This window comes from Misgurnus anguillicaudatus, chromosome 19 (assembly GCF_027580225.2).
Source record: "Misgurnus anguillicaudatus chromosome 19, ASM2758022v2, whole genome shotgun sequence".
NCBI lineage: Eukaryota > Metazoa > Chordata > Actinopteri > Cypriniformes > Cobitidae > Misgurnus > Misgurnus anguillicaudatus.
Window position 1 is genome coordinate 21,030,498 of NC_073355.2, and position 13,358 is coordinate 21,043,855.

General features: G+C 35.3%; 1 protein-coding gene across 4 annotated transcripts in view; it reads left to right on the plus strand.

The window, feature by feature from the left end:
• The first annotated feature begins 5,562 nt into the window (after positions 1-5,562).
• Positions 5,563-13,358, plus strand: part of LOC129433216 (uncharacterized) — a 31,542-nt gene continuing 23,746 nt past the window's right edge. For all 4 annotated transcript variants that reach the window (XM_073857114.1, XM_073857115.1, XM_073857116.1 and 1 more), the window contains exon 1: positions 5,563-5,748. In XM_073857114.1, the coding sequence (XP_073713215.1) occupies positions 5,700-5,748 (49 nt within the window). In that variant the 5' untranslated portion in view covers positions 5,563-5,699. The remainder of the gene's footprint in view (positions 5,749-13,358) is intronic.

Here is a 13,358-nt window from a genome sequence, read left to right on the forward strand (position 1 = left end):
GCATCATCGTGTCATTTTTATAAGTCTCAATTTAAAAAAGTAACATTTATTAAACTTAAAAAACTATATTTCTGTCTGTAAATAATGCTGGAAAAACTCTGTGAACACAGCAGCCACAAATCGGCCAATGCCAATACACATAAAACTCGCAAAAATCGGCCGATATATCGGTCTATCACTAGTTCTTTTATTTAAAAATTTATTCAACCTACCTCAAATCAAATAAAAAATTAAGTTTACTTCAAACTCAAAAAAGTCAAACTCAGCAACAAGAGAATCAGTTAAGGAGGTTTAGAGAAGTTAGAATGTGTAATGGAAAAACAGGAACACATGTGTACACCAACATTACAGATAGACATGGGTGCTCACACACCAAATTCTGTAGTTTATACTGTGGGCTTGAAGTTTTATATGGACATACATTGTCATCTTTTTCTCAAGAGATGTGAAAATCAACACAGCATCTTGCATCCCTTCAAGGTCTGAACTATCTTCCATCTCTTCAGCGTAATTTCAGTGCAAAGTGCTTTTATGTGGTGTTGCGTTAGATATTCTTTGTGCTGTATGTTTTGACTGCATAATGCCAACCATTTTTGACTAACTAATGACTTTTTTTTTACACAAAATATGGACAATCCAATATGGTCGTCACTACCGAACATTTGATGTCTCGACCGAAACAAATAATGTTCTGGAAAAATAAAATAGGTTTTGTTATCAGAAAAGATGACATAATTTTATTTAGTTAGATAAAAATTTAAACTAATGAATCCTTGAATTTGAAAACTGTATCAGTGCATGTATGGCAATTACAGAGAAATATTGCTTTCAAAATGCATTTAATTTGATGAACCACTCTTTCAGTTTTGTTAAAATAATATTTCTAATCAATATAACCATGACACTGTCTTTAAAAAAATTTAAAAAATACATTTAGAAGGTTAATGTAAAGAAAATCAGAATAGGCTATTAAAAACCAAATTTTTATATCAAATGTTGTTGTGTTTCGGTAGTGACAAATTTTGGGAGAGAGAAAACATTTCGAAACGGTATAAAAACATGCTAGGAAACTAAAGTGTCCAATCAGTAGATTAGTGTTCCTTAGATGTTCTACTATGTTTATTACTACAAAGCTTGCAGGAAAAAACACACTTTTCTCAAGAAGTTTTGAAGTGTCAATTTGCACCAATTCGGTAGAATGGCCCATATACATTTGAGGTATGTATGTATCCTTGGTACCAATATGTACTCTTAACGTGTAAAAATATACTTGGAAAAAAGCTAGGAATCATTTTTCAGAAACTTTGACCATTTTTAACTCATACAGTATTTATTATTTTGCAAATGAAGAGCAATTTCAGGGCAAGGTTTAGTTTTATTATTTTCAGTATGGCCCCATGCATAGATTCGCCCTGGGCCCACAAATTTGCTAAATCCTAAACTATCACTAAACCACATCACTGTGTGACACATGCATTACATGTGAACAGCCCCTATGCTAATAGGATTCTGTTAGGACGATGAGACAAACGGACCCAGTTCCGGTAAATGTGAAGGTCGGAACATCCCGGATTTACTAGCCATCCTTCAACGTGATGCCCAGCTGTTGCCTGACCGGCAGAACCCGTTTAATGTCCTTACTCGTTTACATATATACAGTATATATATCTCCCAAGGGTTTTTTCCTCCTAGGACATTTTTCCCCGGCTAAAAAAGTCTGGGTTTTTTCTTCCAGGGGGTTTTTCAACCCGGGGAGTCAGCCTTCATTGGCTTAACTTAGCACCCTCTTCTATACGTTACATTAGTAATACACTCGCTTATAATGTTAATTCATAGCCGCTGCTGCTTATCTGTATTATGTTATGCCATCTTTTGATTTTTCTGTATTTTTCCCTGCTTCTATTAATGGAAAGCTGCTTTGAAACAATTACCAATTGTGAAAAGCGCTATATAAATAAAATTTAATTGAATTAAATGTTTAGTTGTTTACATGAGTTGAGTTCTGTTCATATCCATCTTATCCGTTTGTCTTTGTTTGAGTGACATTGCCAGACTCTGTATACTGATTCAAATACATTATTTACTCAAAAATGAATCACTTTGCATTCATGCACAGATAAGGGTAATGAGGTCCTCCTGGTGTATTTATGACCATCTACAGCATTAAAAATACACAGCAGGCCTCCTACAGTACATGACACAGAATGCTTCAAATATAGCATGTGGGAGGGGGGGGTGTGTGTTAAATGGGACAGAAGATTACACCAGGAACACTTAGCTACAATGTTTTGATGTTTTAATAGATTAAATATAAATCACTGTGTGGAATTTTTAAGTCACTGTTTACCTTGACAAAAATGTTTACTGTAAATATGGGCGGAGTGCACTTTATCCATCTTTACTTTATCAGTACAGAGAAAGGACATGCCGTTACATACCGGTTTTCTAGTCACTTGAACTGTCAGAAAAAATGTCAAACTATGTATCCCAGCTGGCACTGGGGCTGTACCCTTTTAAAAAGTACAGGTGTACCTAAAAAGTTCATATCAGTGGCGGCTCGTGACTGTTCTTCCGAGGGGCGCAAATTCAAAATAAGTGTTTGGAGTGTCATGTTGCTCGTGTTTTGAAAATATGTGTTTGTTACGTCATGTGGACCATGTGCATCACGTGTTTTGACAAAATAAGGGCCTGCGGCACACGCGTCAAAACCATTTATGATAAAAGAGAAGCTCATGTTCACAAAATACACGCAAGACACTCCCTTAACAGTGAACTCTGTGATTACGCATTAGATTATCTGAGTATCTGGAAAACGGGAGCGTCCCTTTAGACGCGTTTGCAGCAGGCATTATTTTATTTTGACAAAACACATGATGCACATAGGATCACTCAACGCACCGATCACATATTTTAAAATTACGAACCACACACATGACGGACTATATTCATGTTGTGACAAATATTAGTACCATAATATTATACCATGTTTGTACCCAACAAAGCTTATTAGTACCTTAAAGATACATATTAGTATCTCAAAGGTACATACTGCTACCAAATGTATACATATCTGAACCTAATGTTACATAATTAGGACCTTTTTAAAGGGTACTGCCCCAGTAACAGCTGGGGTACATATTTTGATACATTTTTAACAGTGTGTCTCCACAAGATACAAATTCACAGCTCAGAGTTTGCTAGACTTGAACTTTGGTACGCAGAGAAATATCTTCGCACAAGCTTGTGTTTCCAGTCACATGCGTTTGAATGGAAGTCAATAGAATGAAAAGTGTACTGTGACCGCCCCTTTAAAAAATGCATATTTTTTATCATAAGTAGCAACAGAAGTGGCAACGATGTTAGTTTTCTGACATTTTGCTGTGGCCGTTTTGGCAGTGGCGCTTGCTAGCCGACACCAAGTCTTGGCATGGCAAAATTTTATCTGCTTGGATAATTCTGGAGAATATGAGCTTGGAGTCCTCACAGTTGTTCTTTTAATCACTGCAAGTAAAACAAACGCTCTGTGTTGCCATGCTGTCCTTGGCCATCCACGCATTTTCCAGTGTGATAAGAAGGAAGGGAGCGTCCATATAACTGAGATATACAGAGAGGAGGTTAAGCACTGAAGTGTCAAGACATTCTTCTCAGTATCAAACAGGTAGTTTTCATTGCTGATATGAGAGGATTCCCACCCTAGTTGTGAAGGTTCTTTTGAGTTATTTATGACCAATAAATGTGTGACGTCTATCTCCCTGTTAAGTTATTTTCTAACTTTCCATATTTTAATTTCTCGTTTTTTTATGCTTATTGCGAGGTCTGCAAACATTAGGCGACATCTGATACTACAGTAGTTCAAAGCAGGAATCCCTTTAAGCTCTCATAAAGTACATCTATATAATTTTTCTTTTAGTCATAAAGACTGCTTGAGTTAATTTCTCAACCATTTGGTACAAATTTAGAAAGTTTTACAATACCTTGTTCTAGCTGACCTTCTGTCAATATTACTCAATAATAACTTATGTGTTACCTGTTGCTCAATTGACTACTGAATATGCACAGTTACTTCATGGTTTTCGATAAGACAGCTAAAGCATTTCCGGAGAATTGTAAGCTATAGGATGTACTTTTAAACTCACTGAATAAAAAAAGTTCAAATAATGGTTGAATTGATTTTTGCTAAAGAGAAACATTAAGAGATGCAGCAATACTCAGTTGTTATCCGTTTATTACCTTGAAATGTAAACTTTTTTAATGAATTATTACGTTTGAACAATAATGCTAGGCATGACTATTTAACATTTTGATTATAAATGAAATATTACCCTATTGATGCTGTTAAAGCTATCTCAGTATTTTGAAGATACCAACTTAAGAGCACTTCATGCAAATGGTCAATTGGTAAAACTTTAGCAGCATTTGCAGTGTAAAAGTTTTAGATTCAGTTTCTGTGGAACACACATCATTAAAATAATGTATAAGTGTAAGTTGCGTCTATGTAGATATGTGCCACTATGAATGTTGGCAATGTTAACAGTATGACCATAAACTACTGGTGTAATAAAATATCTTCTTCCTCTATTTATTGTTGCTCTGGTTCTCTTGCCATGTATATAAGGTTATATTTTAATTTAAATTTCAAGAGCTTTCTAAATGATTTTAAAGTTGCTGTTGATGTATTATCCACTTGGCCACCAGTCCAGTAATTTCAAATGTATGCTACAATCTGACAGCAACTTACATTGCCCATAACTCAGTTTTACGCATGACCCATGAACTTTATTTGCAACTGTAGCCTACCACCCATATATATATATATATAATTGCTTTGTCATATTATGTGTCATATTTAGAATTGGCTTAGATTTAAGTTTAATTTTATTCTGGTTTTCAATATAAATAGGGTTAGATCTAGGTTGATTTTAATCTCACCCATTGCGCATTTATGCAAATACAGTGAAACCCAAAGCAGTTCCAAACAAAATCTAAATTAGAAAGCATAAGAATAGAAAGTTAACCATTGCCTAAATTTTCATAACTGGACTTTATCACTCAACAGATCCATGATGTTAAACCAAATATCTTTTGTGAATTTTAATATATAATTATGTCTGTCTCTCTGCACTTTTAGTATTGCTTTCTCTTGTATTCTTAAATTCCAACCATACTCTTTATCAACAGCTAATGGCAGGTATGTAATATGTATTGACTTTGTTCATTACATAATTATGTTCTGTGTCTTTTAATATACATTTATAACGTTTAATTCAGCAACTTCAGAATCAAAGGAATTAAAAAGTATTCATTAACCAACGCAATATGTACTCTTTAAAGGTCACATAGCACTATTAATATTTATTATAGGCCTATTTGTTTAGTACATTACTAGACTAAGCATGAAAAATATGTAATGGAAGCAATAGTGTTGTAATAAAATCTAAAAATAAAAATGAATAGTAAGTTTGGCATATTTTAAACATCAGTTTCACCTGTCTTATTTTTCACAAACTTGTGTAGGTATCCTCCCCTCTTGGAGGCGTAGGCTATTTAACTGGATGACTATCAAGGACCTGTAGCGGATCTGTCTCAATGCGCACTGCGTAATAAACATCTGAAAAGGGAGATTAAACGCGGTAGCGTTCCCGCTTTACTGAAACATCTTCTGATTCGGATTTTTATGAACGTCACTTAAGGGAAAAATAATGTTATTGACGCATCGACTGTTGCTATTTTTATTCATCTCAACTCTAGGTAAGCCTTTACTTTATTTAAAATCCGCATGTGTTTGTGTGTGCGCTGATAAGTTTATTTTGGATGTAAACTAATCATATATGAAATTAGTTTTCTTTCTGAAGAAAGAAACGTACTTTTATTTGACTTATATGCGGTCCCGTTTGTTTAAGGACCATGGACAGTCTCGTGCTTCGACAAACCCGCAAAGTTTGTCATATCATATAAACTTTATATCATAGGAGAAGTTTGTAAGATCTTTGCATACAGCAAACAAACGCGAGGCATATTTGTACACGGAAATTAGGCGGAATGAAATATGACATGTCTTACTGTGTACATACAACGTCGCTTATCTATAAGGCACCTTTTGGTCGACATTTTCAACAAGTTAAATTGTCCCAAAATGTTGTAAGTTTACTACCTAGCTATAAACTATTGGTGGGCATCATTGTCCTTTTCTTAATACAATATAAGTGCCCAATCTCATGAACCGCTCGTTTGGGGACAATTCTTATAGGCTACTTATCCTAAATATTTTAAGGGTGTATAGGGAATTACATTTATGCATTTGATAGACGTTTTTATCCAAAGCATCATACAATGTATTCAAAGTATACATTGTTGAACCTTTTTGTGTGTTTTGTGGGAACATACATAGTCAACATTTGAAGTGGATCAAAAATGTTAATCAAAGTTCAACAACGGGTATTGTACCAATTTACCAAAAAAACTTTTGTGTGAGGATTTGATCCACTTCAAATGTTGTCGTGTGTATTTTCAAATGAGATACATTAGGAACATTGATATATGAATTAATGTTCAAACATGTATTTATTTATTTATATGCTATCACACAGTCTCATGAAATTGTGTTGTGCAATATGTACATATTACAAGGTCATTAGGAGTTTCATAACAATTTTAAGTTTGTTTATAATTGTGTACAATGAATATAAAAGTTGACAATGAAGGATTTACTTACAGTAAATTGATGTTGTAAAAAGGATTTAGTCTTGAGTTACTCACTGACACACACATTCACGCATGACTTTGAGACTCTCAACCGTTTATTCATGCGAGTCAGCACTTGGGAATTGTAAACGTCACATTCTTTTGAGTTTAGTACCTATGAGTATCACATATCATTTTATGAGGAAAATTGCATTTGTATAGCCCCATTGAATGTTATGACAGAATTTAACTAGAGCAGTCATTTGATACTCACTGATTTGATTCTCTGATATGTTAAAAGCAAACATGTCCTTCAAACTCCATAGCGTTATATGGTAGATTTAGTTAGACACAATGAGTAGTGAGTTATTAAAGTCACCTTCTGTAGGAAAACAGAAAGCAGTTCTGTTTGAACTGCATGAATGTCATTTGGTGTGCGAAAAAACACACATCACATGAACGTCAGCCTCAGGGCGGTTTGTGTTTCTAATAAAGTAAGCCTTACTCCAAATGTGTGTAAAGACTGGAGTAATAACCGGAGGAAATGTCCTGTTGTTCAGTCTGGCACCGGGGTCAACCTGTGCCACATCACTGGACCCCCTAAATATAGAAACAGAGTGAAATACAGAATGACAAGATGGTAGGATTGCAGTACAGTCGTAGGATTAATGTGAGAAATTAGCAAATACAAGATGGCAAGTCAGATGACATAAAAAGAAAGAGAGGAAGTGACATATGTGTGCGTGTGCGTGTGTTGCTTTATTTAAATGTGTCATTAATGATGGAGGCTATAAATGCTACATTTCTAATGGGATTTTAATGGGGTTTACTAACAAGTGTATGATGTTTTATGTCCAGACTGATTTGTTGGTCTGGGTAAGAGTTCAGTTCAGGACCCTAAAACACACATATATAGACAGCAGGTAGAGTTGGGCAAAGGTCATGGAGCTACAGATATGTGGGCCGGATCTGGCAGGATTGTAAAGTAAGGGGCTTGTTAGCCTTTGTTTTAGAGAGTGCTGTAATCCAAGCATGCTAATCTGTGTATTTGTGGTATAAAGAAGATCTATACAGCAATATAGTTAATTAATTTAAAAAAAAATCATCTGTAAGGTTCTGAACCTCTGAAGAGTTAGTTAAAGTTTATTCTGCTTTTTTAGTAAAAAAAAACAACAACTCTTTATGTCTTGCCTGTCGTCTGTGTCTGTTTCTAATGTTCGGCTGGATTAGAGGCAGTAAATCTCCCGTCTTTAATTGGAGAGCATACGCTGGCTGTTCTTTAATTGGATATGATAGAGTGTGAGTTGTTCTTGTGGGTCCTGAAGCTGGAGTGCTGCTCATGGGAACCATCTGTTACCTAAGGGCAATATAGAGCTTAAGCGTTTATAATCAAGAGAGAGTATATGGGTCTCTCAATGGCAATATCAACCAATATTAGTAACAAAGAAGTAGTCTGGTAAAGGAAAAATAAAGGTAATAGGATGAGGACTTGGATTTGCCAGGATGTTCTGGATGGTTAGGCCAAAACAGCCTAGTTAAACATTAAATATTATTTTGTTTCCTACACTGTCAGAAAAATAGTCAAATATATACCCCGGCTGTCACTCGGGCGGTACTCTTTCAAAAAGTACAGCTTTGGACCTAAAGAGTTTAGAGATACATATCAGTACCAAATGTATACATATCTGTACCTAATAGTACATATTAGGACACTTTAAAGAGCAACTATCATCTAATTTGTGTAAGTGTGTATTATTACATGTTAATGATAAGCAAAAGGTACAAACCCCAAAGTAAACGATGACGCAAGTTATAGTTTCCAACGTAAATCTCTTTTCTTGAACTACAACACATGGATTAGGCAACAGTTTACGTCCTGGGATTGGTGATGTAGTAAAGACCGACATTATCATAATTCCTCCCGCTTTGACTCGCTGCTACCCAGTCCCACAAAGTTTTGTGATGTAGTCACGTATTTTTTTGATTCTTTTTTCTACGAAATTTCGTGGTTTTTCGTGATCGTATTACGAATTCCTTCCTATTTTTAAACCATTGTCGCTTCGGTTTAGGGTTAGATTTGGTGCTTGCATTAGAATGTCACTTTATATATTGATTTTTAAAAAAAATCTGATTTATTTTTTTATATGTCGCCTGGCGTTAGGGTTAGAGTTGGGTTTGGTTAGGGATGTCATTTTATGTAAATCTAACCCTAAACCGAAGCGACAATGGTAAGAAAATAGGACAAAACCGTTGAGTAACCAATACGTGATAATCACACGAAAATAGGAATTCGTTATACGATCATGAAAAAACACAAAATTTCGTGATAATAGCACGAAAAAAGGAAGAAAAAAAACGTGACTATATAACGAAATTTCGTGAGACTGGGCTTAAGTTAACTCCTGTCAGCATTGCATTGTGAGCGAGTCTTTCAAACATGTTAAGGAGCGTCGCATTTCCGGCTAACGTCAGAGGTATTTAAGCCAATCACAACGTACAGATTAGCTGGGCAATCAGGGACACAGAGCTTTTCAGATTGATGAGTTTTGTACAAAATCAGAGCGTTTGAGGAAAGCAGTATATCTGAAGCTGCAAAAATGTACGGTATGTGGAAAATAATGTGTATTTTAACCATAAACCATGCAGACACATTGTATTATACCAAATACACAAACTATTGTTGTTTTTAGCAATGAAATATTTGATCTTTAATGGTCCCGTTCTTCCTGTGTTTTTATAGCTTTGATTGTGTTTACAGTACGCTATATAAGATGTGTTCATGTTACACACAATTTACTTATCTCAATAGCGCTGTTTTCACCGTCCTAAAACGGGGCTGATGTCTTCCTTGTTCTATGAAGTCCCTCCTTCAGAAATACGTAACAAGCTCTGATTTTGTATTGTGTGTTGTGATTCGACAGCAGCTTAGCAGAGCCCTTTGAGCCAAAGCTGGCGACTGACGTATTCCTGTGGGCGGAGTTTAGTCAAACTCTCTTGCTTTGACGTCATTCAATCAGGAAGTAGAGGACAGTAGTGCAAACCGGCCGTTCACTATAGGCTTTATAAGATGAATTCTGTTAAGTAAAATATATCGCCTGCCAGTGAACTTTGAGCTTCATCATTTTGCAGATATTATTTATGCTCTAACAGCAACATTTACACACTAACTAAAGTTTACAAAATGGAATCAGGAAAAACGTGACCTTTAAATGTTACTGCCACAGTTAAAGCTGGGGTACATATTTAGACCATTTTTCATATGGCCTAGGACCCTTATGTTCTTTCATTGGGTCGGCCTTCTCAAACCTACAGTTGACTCAATGCACACTGTGCCCTGAATTCTGTGCTGTGATGAGGATGCTGGGAGAATATTGAAGGTTTAGTTCTAGATTCTTAACTGGTTGAGGAACATCAAGAGCTCTAAACAGAAGTCACTTCATGGTGATGATATCAATGCCAATAAGGCCGTGCTGAAGGAGGAACAGGTTGAGTGGGAAAGTATGTTACTGCCATGAAAAAGAACAATGAAAGATAAGATAGAAGAACAACAATTTCATGGCCAAGTAAGAAGTTAGGGACAGTAGCGAAATACTGAATAAGCAGTGGAACACGCACAAGTTTCTGTACGTGACAAGTTTGGGTATTTTTGGCTTGCATCACTGTTCATACAAAGTACACATTTTATACAAAAGTACTTCTCAGACAAAACTTTGGTTGTAACCAAAAGTATGAAAGTATGTAAGCAATTCATAGCATTGTGTACAGGCTGATAAAGTGTTAACTTAACACCTGTAATAACAAGGAAGTTGCGAATGTCATGTTTTTCACATATATTGGTAAGCATTCTTCTTACAATGATCTGAATAGATAAATACCTATTTTAAATTACAATCATTATCTACAGTTCTGCTTTAGCTTAAAACAATGCTTGATTTTGTTCAAGCACTGTTGTATTTGCGTCAATATTTAAACATTTTACTTAAAACAGGAACGTGAGTCGCTCCTAAATCTAAATAATAGTATACATTACATTACTGTGATAAGTAAAACATCAATTAGATTTAAAATAAATATATATTTTATAAAACGGCTCGTTCTGGTTCTTCATTCTAATTGGTCGAAACGCGTTCTAAGCCTTGATAAAATACACCGGTAAACCCACGGTTCAGACCGCATCACAAGTATCACTGCGCCACTGTTGCTGCGTACTGATTTATGAAAATAAACACCACAGTCTTTAATCTTTTTTTTTTATTTTTCTACCTTTGCACAATTATGGCGATATCCAGATAAATGGCAATAAATATTGTTGAGTCATTTCGTCAATAAAGAGAAAACGTTCTCTGAGTTGTTTTTATCTTATTGATATTTCCACTATTATCCACTAGATGGCAATCTTACCCAACTTAAACATTGACGCATCCACTCGACACAACAGCGTTGAATCTGATCTCTTACAAAAGTTCTTCACAAAAATGGAATTATCTTCGCTTTTAGCTGAAAATTTAAGAGGTGATAACTGATAAGAGAACAAATGAAGGTAGGATGAAACGTATTTTTGTTGTTGTTGGAAAGCGGATGGACTGTTCTTTCATTTGATATTTTATGTTTATTTAAAGAAGATATTTTTTCTGTAAGGCATTAAACTAAAACTGGGTGGCAACTTAAAAAAAATGCTGACGGGGAAAGAGTTCAGCATGCTTCCAAGCATATTTGATCATCACTTCAACAGTTGCACGATTTAAATGCTAATGTATATTTTAGATGAATGTTGATATATATATAAATAAACACCACAGACTTTAATAATATTTTCATTGTGTCTTTGCTGCGTCTGTGTTGGTTGGGAACTGCGCTCTGTTTCAGTCACACTTGATTCTGAGGAACTACTTTGTTTGGCGGAAGAGTAATATTTGTACTAATATAATTACAACTTATTTGTGTTTTATTTTGCAAAACCCTGCTATGATGTAACCGTTTTATAAACGTCATAAACGTATTGCTTTAATATTACATAAGATGGTCTATGCACACACCAGTCACACATCAGCTTGGCTTTGACTTTAATTAAAAAACCTCTTATGTAAAATAAACACAAGAATTTAATTTTGCCATCGATATGAATGGATTTAATTTTGCCATCGATATGAATGGATTTATTTTGCCATTGATATGAATGGCTAATATTATCAAACATGCATTAATCAGAAGATCCGAACAAGTGAAGCATGATCTGCATGGGGTTTTATGAGAAAGAAAAAATGAGCATGGGTGTGTTTGTGTGTTTTAGAGAGCCAGCATGATAGATGGTAGTGTGGGTGTGAGTGTGTGTTTATCTGTGGGATGACGTGTCTGTGGGAGGTGGAAGTGAAATCGGCTCACAGTTGTCAGGATTTTCCTTGTGCCTGGCGTCAAGTTTGCTCCTTTGAAGTAATGATCCATAGCAGCAGAAGACTTCAGCCTAAGGACATTAGAGATTTGCCCGTCAACCCCCACGTTTCACACACCGACTCTCTCTGATTCGATATGAGACCTGCATATCTTTTATAATGTTTAACGACAAATATTATCATATGATTAAAATGCTGTATGGTAAATCTTATTTGTTTTGTATGGAAGGGAGTGAGACGAGCTTCAAGGTCATTTTATACCTGCCACACACGCACGCACGCACACACACACACACACACACACACAAGTTCAGAAATAAAGCTGCTACTGTACATAGCAATAGGGGACTTTGGTTAGAGGAGATGGTGTTGAGACATTGGCTGCTCTGGTAACAGAATAGAAGCATCAGTCGGCATGAATGACCGGTTACTGTCAACATGTAGTTTAAAATCTAGGGCAACCCCTACAATTAGCTCTTTCTGAAGCCAAGTACTCTTCATTCAGAAAACTAATATTCATGAACCTTATTGTCTTTTGATGATCACCTGTTATTTGATTTGATTCAACAGAAAACCAAACTCCCCACCTGCGTTAAAAAAGGTCACCTACATACAGTGAGAAAATGTTTTGGGGGAATGCAATAGATAGTAATGTGGTATTTTATTTATATGTATATGGCAGTACTGATTGATTTCGGTGTAAGCTTTGGAAATTGTTTTGGAACATTTTATTTTTAGTGATATTTACAGTGTCAACATTAGCATTTGCACTTTTCTTTTTTTTGTTGGTCTAGCATGAGGGTTATAGTATTAAATAACATTTTCCTAAGACACACGCAAGTTTGATCCTGGAATACTCTTTTCCTTCCGACAACAAATCACCTGAACACAATAAGCTCTTAAAGGGATAGTTTACTCCAAAAATTTAAATTCTGTCATCATTTACCCACCCTCATGTTGTTACAAACCTGTATAAATGTATTTGTTCTGATGAACACAAAGAAAGATATTTTGAGTATGTTTGTATCCAAACTGTTAATGAGCCCCATTCACTTCCACAGTATTATTTTTTCCTACTATGGAAGTGAAAGGGGCTCATGATCGTTTTGGTTACAAACATCCCTCAAAATATCTTCTTTCGTGTTCATCAGAAAAAAGACATTTATAAATACAGGTTTGCAAAAACATGAAAATGAGAAATGATGACAGAAGTTTTATTTTTGGTTAAAACATATGTTTGATTAACAAACATAAGCAGATTTTTTGAAGGCATTGCCACTTTAAAAC